General features: G+C 48.2%; 1 protein-coding gene across 1 annotated transcript; it reads right to left on the reverse strand.

Moving 5' to 3' along the window:
- Window positions 1-650: 650 nt before the first annotated feature.
- Cldn14 (claudin 14) lies at window positions 651-1370 on the reverse strand. Its single transcript, XM_026380370.1, has one exon. The coding sequence runs from the start codon at window positions 1368-1370 to the stop codon at window positions 651-653; it is 720 nt and encodes a 239-aa protein (XP_026236155.1).
- Window positions 1371-14693: the final 13323 nt, after the last annotated feature.

The following is a 14693-nucleotide window of genomic DNA, read 5'->3' on the forward strand; positions in this document are numbered from 1 at the left end:
TCCTCCTGCTCATGGTGGAAGGCCGCGTTGTCCCTACTTTGTGATTATGGCAACTCTTTCCTCCGAGAGCGCCCCTTCCCTCCTGCCCTGCCTCGGAGTTGAAGTGGGGATACGGTGACTGGGTTTGTGGGTGTCGCTCAAGCATCTTGTGGCTGAGTTTGAGCCACTGCCCTCTGATTTTCCCATCATGCACGGTGGTGGCCACTGCTGGGTGTCCGGCCAGCAGAGCTGGTCGTTGGCCCAGCTGGCAGCCCTTGAGACCCCAAGTCCCCCAGGCTCCGGCTGCGATCCCTCGCACCTTGGAGACGGAGCCACATCTGGAAACCAAAGCTGCTGCCGACCATTTCATAAACAACCTTGTCGCAAGTAAGCACCAGGCCAAACTCCGAGTCTCTCTTTATTTAGCTCTTATTAAATCACCCACATAAATATGTATAATAAATACAAAAAACAGCAAGGGTTTAAAAAAGTCTTTGGTATACCGAGTTTTCTCCTCTTATTTCTCCCCCTTCCCTGTGTTCTAAGCACATCCCTTGGATACAGAATAACCCAGAAGTAAACTTTGGGCTGCACCCTGCATCCATCAGCTGTCACTCAGGGGGCCCAGCAGCCCTGACCGTGGCCCTCAGGGATGGACGGCCCTGGGGGACTCACACGTAGTCGTTCAGCCTGTACCCGCTGTGGGATGCGGAGGTCACCGAGGGGGCCCGGTTGTCTTTGTAGGCGTCTGGTGGCCGGTAGGCGGGTGCGGTGGCAGCATTGGCAGTGGTGGCCCTGGGCTGGGCCTGGTAGGGCCTGTAGGGTGCCTCCTCCTGGCAGGACAGGCAGAGCAGGGTGCCTCCGATGAGGGACAGGGACGAGGAGATGAAGCCCAGGTACAGGGCCTGCCCGATCTCGAACTTCATGCCGCTGGGCAGCAGCGGGTTGTAGAAGTTTTGCACCACGTCGTTGGTGGTCCAGGAGACGGCCACCATGCAGAGGAGGCCGGCCAGGAGGAAGAGCGACCCTCCAAGCACTGCGAAGGTGGTCTTGGCGGGCGTGCCCTTGGCGCAGCGGGTGCACTTCATGCCCACCACAGCACAGGCGCAGGCCAGGCCGGACAGCAGGCAGGAGATGACCATGAGCGCACGGGCCGCCTGCAGGTCACGAGGCAGCGCCAGCAGCGACCGGTAGATCTGGCACTGGTAGATGCCCGTGCTGTGCCACACGCACTCCATCCAGAGCCCCTTCAGGTAGGACACGGCCGTCAGGATGTTGGTGCCCACGTGCGCCGTCCTCCGCCAGTGCGGCAGGATGGTGGTGATGAGCGTGCCCACCATGCCCAGGAAGCTCAGCAGGAAGCCCAGGAGCTGCACGGCTGTGCTGGCCATGGCTGCGGTGCCCGCCTAGCCCTGCCGGGCAGCACCCTGGTGCCCTGGGATCGCGCTGCTCCTCAGGCACCTGCAGGCGTCCTAATAAAGCCGAGGGAGGCGGGAGGAGGGAGAGAAAGGAAACAGGTTAAATATTATCTCAATGCATTTATTTCTGTCACTGAGACTGGGTTTCCATAGGCAGTTGGTGTAGCAATTAACATTCTGAAAAATAGTTTCTGACAATTCACTGAGAGGAAGAATAGGCTGCTTTCCCTGGAAAGCCAGAGCTGGGGAGGATGACAGCAGGTCTGGGCAGCCCCCTCAGGGGACCTCAGGGAAGGGCACTCCAGAGCCCCCTTTTCTGATTTCCTTTTGGACCTGCATGGGAGCACCATGTGTGGGAAGTTCTACCATGTCTCTACCCTCAAGCACTGCTGCTGCACCTGAGTCTCACTTCGTCCTCTGTGGTCAGTAGTGGCCATTGTTAAACCAGCAGATGTTATTCACACCAGCCTGGACTTGTGTGCTGGTTATGACTAGAAAACAGTCTTGGGCTGCCACAGGATGCAGGGTTTTCTGCAGGGGATGACTTTCCTGTCCACTCAGACAGGGAGAGCCTCAGCCCTCCAGGATGGTCAGGTGCTGCCTTCGGGATTCCAGGACCAATGTGATGTGGGGATGGTGGACTGCTGCCAAGGGGCTGGGCCACCAGGGTCACCAGTGCGTCAGGTGCCGCAGCCAGGGACAGGCCAGTGTTCCCTTCCTCCAGCACAGGCCTCCAGGTCACCCCAGCCTGCCGCCCCAGTGAAGACCTTCAGAGGGAAGTGGTCACAAAACCAAGGCTTCTAGCTGGCCTTCAGAGAGGGAATGTGGAACCGTTCCAGAGGTTAACATTAAAACATAAACCTCAAAGTTTCAAGATCCAGAACACTCTGTGGTGACAAGAGCCCTGCAGCTGGGTAGTGCCTGGAGTGTCAGGGACACCTGGAGAGACTGGGAGGAAGGAGGGAGGGAGGGAGGAGGAGAGGGAGGAAGTGGGGAGGGAGGGAGGAGGAGAGGGAGGAAGTGGGGAGGGAGGGAGGAGGAGAGGGAGGAAGTGGGGAAGGAGGGAGGGAGGAAGGGAGGGAGGAGGAGAGGGAGGAAGTGGGGAGGGAGGGAGGGGGAGAGGGAGGAAGTGGGGAGGGAGGGAGGGGGAGAGGGAGGAAGTGGGGAGGGAGGGAGGCGTCCTGGGAAGGAGGTGTGAGGAGGTTCCCCACCTTGTCCCCAGCTGGCCTTTCTCAGGTCCTGCATGAAGTTCTGTCATCCCTCCACTTAGCAAATAGACATACCCTGTCCAGGGGCTAGGGACACCATTCCAGTCCCAGCTGTCCTGTGGTCACTACTGTGGAGGAAGTAGGGCCCAAGCAATGCCCACGTGGCCACCTGGTCAGAGCTGCTTCTGGGGGTCTACCCCACACCCAAGCGCAGCTACACCACCAACCGCCAGCTCATCGGCCTGAGGCCCTGGGAGTGAGACGCTGAGCCTTGCTGGGTCAGACTTTCCAGAACAAGGGGGCTGCCCGGCAGACCAGCCCTCAAGGCTGTGGAGCTAACGTAAGGCCCCTGGAGACGGAGCCGGGCAGTCAGGCAGCCTTCGGAGACTCTGGGGTCAGTGGAGATTGGGAGAGGCTGGGGCCAGATGCGAGGATCAAACCCACTGAGACAGGACAGACACCAGGGACTGTCCCAGAGCATAAAGGGCAGATACCAGGTGAAGAGGGGCAAACGCACGTGCAGAGTCCTGCCTGAGGTAACCTGGTTACCTTTACTCCATCAGCGCAGTAAAGTCACCCCCAGGCTGGAGATGTAGACGGTAGACGAGTCACAGGTGCAGGGACACAATGAAGAGCACAGGCGCAATGCAAACCCACCCCTAATGACACGGGTGGTCCCTGCCCGCCCTGTGGAGGCCATAAAAGCTGCATCCTTTGTCTCTATGTAAGTCACCTGGGTGTCCTTGGTGTTGGAAGAACTGGACACCGGCAGTGCCATTTTGAAACATCCTCCATCTTAGACAAGATCACCCCAAGGTCGCTCTGACTCAGCCGGCCTCAAACCCCGACAATACCCCATCATCCTGCCAACTTGAAATAACCCCACCAGTTCCGCCTAGAACAGTGACCACCCCAAAGAATGGAGGTGTCCACCATAGGACCCTTCCCTGACCTGACAACCCCCTAGCAATGGCCTAACTGCAACAATCCCCTCTTCCTCTTGCCCCTACAACTACCCCAGGCTGTGAGTTGGAGACGTCCAGTCTCCGCTGGGTCCACCTCTGCAGCTTTGGCCAGAGTAACCTGGGCTGCTGCTGAGCTTCCTCTCCCCTCCTCATTTCCTTCATACGGTTCTTTCCTTACACTCGGGGCTTGAGCATAGAACTAAGTCTTGTTCCTGTTCCGGTGTGTTTTGTCTGACCCCTCTGATGGAGAGCACGGGCACCTGGTGGGTAACAGGGACGCGGCTGGCACATGCCTGGCAGTCCTCCCATCTCCTGAGGCGCCATGCTGCCAAGCCTCTTGCACTGAGGAAACTGGGGAGGTGCAGGGGAGGAGCATCCCATGGCCGACCTGGCTGGTCCTTGATTTCCTTCCTCCTCTAAACGCTACCTTCCTCAATTATGTAGGCACCAAGTCAGCGGCTGAGGAGTAGACTCCAGGGCGCTGAATCCCCTCCCCAGATTGTCCCAGAACAGTGACCTTGGTCCTTTTGCAGTGGTTTATGTGGCCAGGGTGACCCACCATCCCATTTTGCTAGGGATGGAGAGGTTGCCCAGGTGGGGGATTTCCTAAGCAAACAGGCCAGTCCCACGCTCCTCCAGGGAGCCCAGGGGCTGCAGATGTCTCCAAAAGGACCCTTGAGATCTCTCCCAGGCCTGCCCAGAGCCACTTTCAGGCTGATGGCCCCACAGCTGTCCTGGGTCCAGGACATTCTGTGGCCTCTCACTTGTCAAGGTCAATTACCAAGTATACTGATCCTAAAGAATGTGGCATGAAAGCTAAGCCTGTCTGACCCCATTAGGCTGAGCAAGTGGAGCCCAAGTTCAAGGGAGGTCTACATATTTATGGAAAGAGGTGAGGGCTAATTTTAGAAACCATGAGGTTGCTATTTTTAACTTGTGCTATAAGGATTTGTTAATTTAAGAAGTGAGTGTTAATGACCCCCAACTCCCATCTCCTCTCCCTCCTCAGCAGCAGCTGCTGCAGGCGTCAGGTAATAATTCAACTGCCCGGCAAATGCCTTCACTTTGGGTCATGCAATGAAAAAACAACTTCAATAGAGTGCATCTCCCTGGAAACCGCAGAAAACTCTTCCCTGGCACCCCAGACCCCAAGACCCTGCACCCCTCGGGGCTCTGTGTACAGGGAGGAGCTGGCCCACTCTGGCCTACAGGAGCTGCTGCACTAGGGCTGAACCCGCAGGTCCAGGGCTGTGTTTGGCTTCGCCTGCGGCTACCCTTTCCCCACTGATGTGTGTGGCTAGAGAGATAAGTCCCAAGCAAAAAGCATTCCAAGGTCAAGTTCCCAAAGACCTTGATAGGCTGGCTGGGTGGGGCCGAATCTAACAAGGCCAGTATCCTGTGGCTCAGCGATGGGGAGAGGCCTTGGTGCAGGGTTTCTCAGCGGTGCTTCTTGGAAGGCTGCCTTTGCAGCTCGTCTCACATGAAGGACATAAAAGTCAATTACGTTTGAGAAAAGCTGGACGCTGGCAAGACTTTTCATCGGCATAACACGCAAAAACACGCAGCTTTCCTGGGAGTGCTCAAACAAAGTATTTTCTAAATTTATTTGACTAAAGACACCCTCTCATCCCCTTTCCTGAAGAACAACTTGAAGTAAAATCACTGGGGAAAAATCCCTTAGACTTAGGGCTGGGGTTGTGGCTCAGAGGTGGAGCGCTCGCCTAGCATGCGTGAGGCACTGGGTTCAATCCTCAGCTCCACATAGAGTAGAATAAAGACGTTGTGTTCACCTGTAACTAAAAAATAATTAAAAAATCCCTTAGACTTAGAACCTTTATGGAGCCAGGGAGGCTGAGGCAGGAGGATCGCAAGTTCAAAGCCAGCCTCAGCAACTTAGAGAGGCTCTAGGCAACTCAGCAAGACCCTTTCTCTAAATAAGATATAAAAAAGGGGCTGGGAACGTGGTTCAGTGGTTGAGTGTCTCTGGGTTCAATCCCTGGTACCAAAAAAAAAAAAAAAAGTTTCTTGGAGGCAGTGGGGAGACAGAATTGACTTAAAAAATGAAAATAAGAGAATTTGATTTTCAGGAGGACGAGTGAGCGGCCACAGAAGGCCCAGGAGGACGCTCTGACTTGACTTGTCCTCCCTCCAGGGTCAGAAAACCCGGGCTATAAAGTGATGTGAAAATCTGTGAAGGACAGCTGTGAGAAACCCCAGAGCTACCGTCTGCCCCTTAAACTGGATCTGGTTTTATGAGCGCCGGCTCTGAGGGATGAAGGTTTTTTTCCATATAAATTTTTATGTTGTCTCCTTCCTCTGTAGTCTGTGGGTTACATTTATTTTTAAAGGAAAGAATTACAGAAAAAAAAAGGCACCCTCCGTGCAGAGCCGGGAGTGGGGGGATCCCACACTTTGTTCACCTGCCAGGCGCCTGGACCCCAGCTGTGCAAACCCTGCAGCTTCAACTCCAAGTTAAGCGTCATTTCTATAGCGGTGGCCAGCGGGGACAGCCAGGCCAAGACAAAGGGACAGATGTGCTATGGGACAGTTCTGCTTTTTGTCTGTCCAGTGTCCCCAGGCACATCGTCCTGCCTTCTGAAGACCTTCCTCCTGCTCCGTGGGGCATCTGCTCAGCCTCTTTGGCCAGCCACACTTCTTAGAGGGTTGCAGATCATGGGCCCTAGAGGGTGTTTGAATCCGTGCCTCCCTGTCCCTCACAAGTCTCACCTTTGGCTACTTGCAGCTGGCACCTAATCTTTCCCATGGACACATGGCTTCCTGTCACCGATCCCTTGGGACTGGTGAAGGATACGTGAGTCCCAGAATGGGAGCACAGGTCCTGTGCAGAGGAGCGGGGCATGAACCAGGCATGGAACAAGTTTCTTACCCAGAACCACCTGTTTGTGCCTCATTTCAGGTTTGGGCTGTTGTGTATTTGGAGCACATTTAGAGCTGCTTGGTTACAAGCCATCACATGTGACCTTGTCTCTAAATGCTCTTGACACAGTGTGAGATCCGTGATGGAGGACCCAACAAACAGGGTGGCTCCCAATAATTTTATCAGAGAAAAAAACAAAGAGCTGTCTTGGAATGAGCAATGGCTGGAGTGGCCCTGACTTCCCCGTTCAGCAACTTGAGAAAGGTCGTCCTGTCCCCGACCCAACTGCCTCTTCACTACTGTTGAGGGTTCAGATCTGGGATCGGAGATCAACTCCAGGGAGACTGGGTTCCCTTACATGAGATATAGCAGCAAAAGTATTCGACGCGAGAACATAAAAAACTTGAACTCTGCACAGAATGAAAGAGCCTCAGTTGGCATCACCCGAGCACGCGTTGGACACTGGCTTTCTTAATCATGTAGGAAGCAGGTGGATTTATTTCCTAGAAATTTTGCAGATTCTGTTTGTAGCACATCTTCTTACACAAATATGAAAGGATCATGATGAAGCCATCAAATACTACCTTGGAAAAACCATTTCGTATTCTCTGAGGATGCACCTCTGTGTGGGGTTGTTGGCTCTAAAAGTCAAGTTACTTCACTGCTGTCCCAGACTTTCTGTAACTTTCCTTGGGTTACTTTTCAGACTGGCTGGATGGATATTTTAAACTTATGAGAACTCCCTACACCCTCCACACAGTCTTAGGATAATGACATGACCAGAGCTTGGTACCTCATGACGGTTATGGTAGCCATTGTTATGTGGTAAAGCCTTGTGAAACACATCCCCTGAGGTCACACAGAAGACGGTCATAGGTCATGGGCTGACTCCACCTCCCCTCTTGGATGAGTGAAGAACAACCTACTTTTCATAATAAGAACTGGTTTGGAGAACAGGTTGTGTCAACACAAATGGAAATCATGGTGTGTGGTTAGAGGCCAGCAGAGGCGTTTTCAATTCAATAAGATGGAAGGCTGTTGATTTACCAAACTATGAACCTAAGTCACGGTGACCACAAAAATTCTAAACCCTTTCCCGGGAGGCATTATCTCTAATTCCAACTCACCAAAGGTCATTAGAATTCCTTAGAAATGCCGTAGGTCAACATTTTTAAATGAAACGATTGAATTTAATCTCATAAAACCCACGGGTGCCTTTTCTGAGCTGTTTCTCCTGATGAGATTGTCGTGTAACTCTTCCACATTGTTGTGCTTCATTTTTTAAGGTTTGGATGACTAAGAACTTGCCATATAAGAAAAAACTATCTAGGAAAGTTAAAAAAGAAAAATAAGTGAACACAGGATATTTCCTAAAGTGTTAGATGAATTTAGATGACTAGTAAAATGTTTTGTGGGAAAACTTTAAAAGAATGCTCGACATTGACTCACATCCCCCCAAAAGAGATGTCTGGGTGTCCCAACCCCAAATACTCAGAATGTGACCTGTTTTGGAAATAGTTTTTTTTTTTAATTTTTTAGTTGAATTTGGACTCAGTGCCTTTATTTGTTTGTATGTGGTGCTAGGTTCGAACCCAGAGCCTCACACTTGCAAGGCAAGTGCTCTACCACCATGCAAATATGGTCCATTCAGATGAGGGCATGCTGGAAGCGGGTGGCTCCTCATCTGATAAAACTGATCTTTATGAGGAGCTGGCATGTGCAGGCGGGGACAGTGCAGCTGTGAGCCAGGGAAGGGTGGCGGTGCCAGCCACCACAGGAAGCTTGCAGTGGCCCAGGGAAGGCTCTCCCGCATGGCCCCGGAGGAACCAGCCCTGCTGATGCCTCGATTTCAGACTTCCAGGCACTAGAACTGTGAGGGGCTACGCTGCCCTTGTCAACCAGGCTGTGACTATGTGTCCTGGCAGCCCAGCTGGTGCCCAGCAGCACCAAGTGATATGAACGACGATTACACCTGGGCGTGGGAAAGTGAGTCTCCTTCCCAACAGGTGCCCAGCACCATCTGCCTGTTCACATTTGTCACTGAATAAAGCAAAGCAGCAGTCAGCTTCATGTCCCCAAGTGTGGAGGACAGAATCCCGGGGGAAGAATCTGGAAGCCCTCATAGATGTCAAAGTTCAAGAGCGAGGCTTGCCTGCAGCCAACAGCCCGTACAGTGGTGCACATGGCTCAGCCTCTCCACGCTTAAAAAGCATGTAAAGTTCACTTAACCTGCAAAGAGTTTGGGGCTGAGTTCTTTCTCCAGGGTGTGCGCAGGGGCCAGGCAGCACTCGGACTGACGGCTGACCTTTTTGGTCTGGATGTCTGGTTCTGTTAAATCAACATGTGTTGGTTTCATAGACCATAAAAACCCAAATTTGGGGTGCAGGCCAGGTTTGGATAAGGTGACTCAGAGGGCTGAACAAGCTTTACCTTAGAAATGCAGCGGAGCTCCGCAGGGTATCTGCTCAGTTGGGACTTACATCAAAACAGAAACAAAAAATGAAGAAAAAATACCCCAAGCAACAAGACATTGTCACAGCTGGGCTGGAAGCTTTCATGAACAAGACAACTATTTTGTGAATTAGGTAAGACTCTGCCATTTATTTATTTGAGTCCTGAAATAGGAATATATTTCTGTGGTTACAAATGTGGTGTCAAATGAAAGCATAAGGCTAAGATTTACTGAGGCTAAATAAAATAATGATGTTTAAAGCTCGCTCTCTGTAGGCTCATTTTGAGCCCAGGTGGCTGTTAGTTATTAATGATAAGACTAAAACCAATCACAGCAAAATTTGGTCAGCATTTATGATATGCCAACCCACAGCTAAGTCTTCCCATTGGTGTTTATTTAATTCTTAAATCTGCAATGTGTTTATTGTCCTCATTTGGGAAAACTGAGGCTTAGAGAGGTTAAGTAACTCGTCCAAGGTCATTTCTGGGCTGAATCAGGGTGACCAATAGGAGGCTATTGTGGTCATTCAGGTAAGAGATACTGGGACACTGGGCTAGTGTCATAGTGATAAAGGTAGGTACAGCCGAGAAAATGTTGGTGTCTGAGTACATCTGGAAGGTGGGACTGGCAGGATTTGCCAGTGGTTTAGCTGAGGGGTGAGAGACATGGCCAAGGTTTTGGTCTTCAGTCACTGGAGAAATGGAGCTGCCATTTATTGCCATGAGGTGCCCAGGTATTTGGTCATACATTACTTTAAAAAAAAAAAATCTCTGTGAGAATGCTTGGGATGAAATTAACATCTGAGTCAGCAGAATTTAAGTAAAGTAGATTGTCCTTCTTAATGTGGGTCTTATCCAATCAGTAGAAGGCCTGAATAGAACAAAAAAATGTGTCTTACGTCAACTCAGGCGGCCACGACAAGGTATCATCATACCCCATGTGGTGGCTGAGGGTAAGGAAACGTATTTTCTCATAATTCTGGAGACTGGGAAGTACAAGATCAAAGTTCTGGCTCATTCAGTTCCTGCAAGGGTTCTCACTGTGTAGTCACTCACTCTTCTTTATGTACACGTGGGGAGAGCCCTTTCTTTTTTTCCTCTTCTCTTAAGGCCACTAATCCCATCATGGCATCTCACCTTCATGACCTAATCTAACCCTAATTGCCTTCCAAAGCCCCATGTTCAAATACTATCACCTGGTGGGTTAGAGTTCTCACATATTAATTTTTTTGGGGGGGGCACTCACATTTAAGAACATTTCTTGAATGTTCTTAAAATTTCTTGAATGTTTCAAGAGAAAAATCTTTTCCCCAGCAGATTGCCTTCAGACCCCATTTCAACCTCATTCCTTCCGTGTTCTGCAGGGGACTGCCTTGTGACTGGGGCAGCAGTAGCGTCTCTCCTGGGCCTCCAACCTCCAGGTCCACTCAGTGGATTTTGGACTTGCCAACCTCTATAATAACGTGAGCCAATTCCTCACACGTCTTATTAATTCTATGTCTCTAGGACAGCCCTGACTTATACAGAAAGTAAAGAGAAGAGGCATTCTGTACAGACATATTAAAAAGATAGTGCATCATGATCAAGTGGGGTTCATCCCAGGAATGCAAGTTTGTTTCAACACACAGAAATCAGTAAACGTAATTCACCACATCAACAGACTTAAAGACAAGAATCACATGATTATTTAATTAGATGCATAAAAAGCATTTGACAAAATACAACATCCATTCATGTTCAAAACACTAGAAAAACTAGGGATAGTAGGGACATACCTCAACATTGTAAAAGCTATATACATTAAACCCAAGACCAACATCGTTCTAAATGGAGAAACCTGGAACGAGACAAGTATGCCCTCTTTTATCACTTCTTTTCAACATAGACCTTGAAACTCTAGCCAAAGCAATTAGGCAAAAGAAAGAAATTAAAGGGATACCAAAAAAAAAAAAAAAAAAAAGAGCTCAGACTATCCCTGTTTGCTGATGACATGATTCTATATTTAAAAGACCCAAAAAACTCTACCAGAAAACTTCTAGAACTCATAATTGAATTCAGCAAAGTAGTAGGATATAAAATTAACACCCATAAGTAAATTACATTTCTATATACCAATGATGAATCAGCTGAAAAAGAAATTAGGAAAACTATCCCATTCAAAATAGCCTCAAAGAATAAAATAAGGTACTTGGGAACCAATCTAACAAAAGAGGTGAAAGACCTCTACAATGAAAACCTCAGAACACTAAAGAAAGAAATTGAAGAAAACCTTAGAAGATGGAAAGATCTCCCATGTTCTTGGATAGGCTGGATTCGTATCGTCAACATGGCCATATTACCAAAAGCATTATATAGATTTAATGCAATTCCTATTAAAATTCCAATGACATTCTTCATAGAAATAGAAAAAGCAGTCCTGAAATTCATTTAGAAAAATAAGAGGCCCAGAATGGTCAAAACAATCCTCAGTAAGAAAAGTGAAGAGGAGGCATGACAGTACCAGACCTTAAGTTATACTACAGAGCTGTAGTCACAAAACCAGCATGGTATTGGCACCAAAACAGGGATGAAGACCAGTGGAATAGAATAGAAGACACAGAGACAAACCCACATAAATACGGTGATCTCATACTAGACAGAGGCACCATAAACCTACATTAGAGAAAAAACATCCTCTTCAACAAATGGTGCTGGGAAAATTGGAAATCCATATGTAGCAGAATGAAATTGAACCCCTATCTCTCACCCTGCCCCAAACTCAACTCAAAGTGGATCAAGGACCTAGGAATTAGACCAGAGTCCCTACACCTACTAGAAGAAAATGTAGGACCAATTTTCCATCATGTCAGCTTAGGAACCGACTTTCTCCACAAGACTCCTAAAGTGCTGGAATATTACTCAGCCATAAAAAGAACGACTTTATAACTTTTGCTTGTGAATGGATGGATCTGGATCAAATAAATAATGGGATGGTTTTAAACTAAAAAGCTTCCTTACTGCAAAGGAAGCAATCAAGAATGTGAAAAGAGCCTACAGAATAGGAGAAAATCTTTGCCACCTGCACCTCAGATAGATCATTAATCTCCAGGATGTACGAAGAACTCAAAATACTTATCACCAAAAACAAACAAACAAACAACCCAATCAATAAATGGGCAAAGGAACTAAACAAGCACCTCACAGGGGAAAAAATACGAATGGTCAACAAATATAAAAAAAAATGCTCAACATCTCTAGCAATTAGAGAAATACAAATTAAAACTACACTGAGATTCTATCTCATTCTGGTCAGAATGGCAATTATCAAGAATACAAGTAACACACTTCACAGAAGAAGAAATATATGATCACAAATATATGAAAAAGTGTTCAACATCTCTAGCAATTAGAGAAATGCTAGTCAAAACTACTCTAAGATATCATCTCACTCCTGTCAGAATGGCAATCATCAAGAATACTGGCAACAATAAGTGTTGGTGAGGGTGTGGCAAAAAAGGCACGCTCATACACTGCTGGTGGGACTGCAAATTGGTGCAGCCACTATGGAAAGCAATATGGAGGTTCCTCAGAAAATTGGGAATGGAACCACCATTTGACCCAGCTATCCCACTCCTTGGTTTATACCCAAAGGACTTAAAATTAGCATACTACAGTGACACAGCCAAAAAATCAATGTTTATAGCAGCTCGATTGACAATAGCTAGATTATGGAACCAACCTAGGTGTCCTTCAGTGGATGAGTGGACAAAGAAAATGTGGTATATATACCGAATAGAATATCACTCAGCTTTAAAGAAGAGTAAAATTATGTGTTTGACAGTAAATGGTTGGAGAATATCATGCTAAGCGAACTAAGCCAATCCCATAAAACCAAAGGCCGAATGTGTTTTCTCTAATATGCGGATGCTAATTCACAATAAGGCTGGGGGGCACTAGGTAAGAATAGCGTTACCTTAGATTAGGTAGAGGGAAGTGATGGGAGGGGAGGGGAGGGAATTTGGGGATAGGAAAGATAGTAGAATGAAACAGACATCATTACTGTGTGTATATATGTGACTGCATGACCAATATGATGCTGCAACATGTACACTCAGAAAAATGAGAAATCATATACCATCTATGTACGATATATCAAAGTGCCTAAATGCATTCTACTGTCATATATAATTAATTATAGCAAATAAAAAATTTAAAATAAATAAATAATACAAGTAATGATAAATATTGGTGAGGATGTGGGGAAAAAGGCACATACATACACTGCTGGTAGGACTGCAAATTGGTGCAATCACTATGGAAAGCAGTATGGAGACTCTTCAGAAAACTTGGAATGGAACCACCATTTGACCCAGCTATCCCTCTCCTCTGCCCAAAGGACTTAAAAACAGCATACTACAGTGATGCAGCCACATCAATATTTATAGCAGCTCAATTCACAATAGCTAAGCTATGGAATATATATATATATATATATACAACACACACACACACAATGGAATATTACTCAGCCATAAAAAGAAGGACTTTATAACTTTTGCTGGTAAATGGATGGATCTGGAGACTATCATGCTAAGTGAAATAAGTCCGTCTCCAAAAAACCAAAGACCAAATGTCCTCTTTGATATGTGGATGCTAACATACAATAAGGGCAGGAGGAGTCAACCCAGAGGGAGGGAGCTGAGTGAGGATGTTCCACACTGGAGAGAGCCATCCCCTGAGTCTGGCCGTAATCAGGTCACTCACGTACCCCAGGCACTGAGAGGTGCTCGATAGGGTTAGTAATTTAAAGGAAGCTGGAGACCTTGAGAAGTACAGTTTTAGTGGGTGATTGGAGTGGGTCATGTAGAGAGGGACAGGAGAGCATGAGCCCAGAGGATGCCTTCAAAGGACGTGGATCACCAAGGGAATGAGGGATGAGGCGATGGTTGTAAGACAGGGTCCAGAGCCTGAAAAATTCAAGCTATGAACTGGGATAGGAAAAAAGTCACAGTTTTACTTCAGTGACGTCTGATTGACAGCATTTCCTTCACTATGCATGGAGCAGGCACCTACGGCGATGTGACAGTGCCTGGGACTCTGTGAGCAACAGAAACCACCCAAATTTCTCATCAACTTCCAGGTGTTGCAGAGACCTGGGAAGGTCGCTTGCATTGCCGCTGTTTCAACCCCTGCCAGATCTCGGGATATAATGCATCAACAGAGAAGCGCATAAATCACTATGGACAAATTGTTTGAGATCTCTAGATAACTGCATTTCCATAGCGTCCTCTCCCTTTAGCATCCCAAGTATTATTTTGTACATTCGAAAGCAATGGGCTAAGAGATGCTCGGGCCTCATCAGAAGGCTGAAGGGATTCCAGGCAAAATGATCAACGATCCCCAGATGTCACCATCAACAACTAAGTACCACGAGGAACCGCTGCCTGAGAGTGTGTGGCCAAGAGGGGATCTTTGTTTTGATCTGCTGTTGTTTTGAAGATGAGAGAAATAAAGCATGTTTGCATGCCTTTGGGAATGATCCAGGGAGAAGGGAGACACTGTGATGTTGAGATGTCCTGGTAGGGGACAGCGCGGGGGCCGGGCATGCAGACAGCTCTCTGCAGGGTGGTCCAGGGCACCGGGAGATGTGGCCAAGGGCATCATAGATGTTGTTGGATTGCTTCAGTTTTCTCAGGAAACAGGAAGCAGAGCAGTGACTAGGGAAGGCAGATGGGGGCTGGTGCTGTGTCTGTCCAGGGGATGAAGCATGACTGCGTGAGGAGGAAAGGTCGGGTGAGTCAGTCCCAGGTGCCTG

This window comes from Urocitellus parryii, chromosome 2 (assembly GCF_045843805.1).
Source record: "Urocitellus parryii isolate mUroPar1 chromosome 2, mUroPar1.hap1, whole genome shotgun sequence".
NCBI lineage: Eukaryota > Metazoa > Chordata > Mammalia > Rodentia > Sciuridae > Urocitellus > Urocitellus parryii.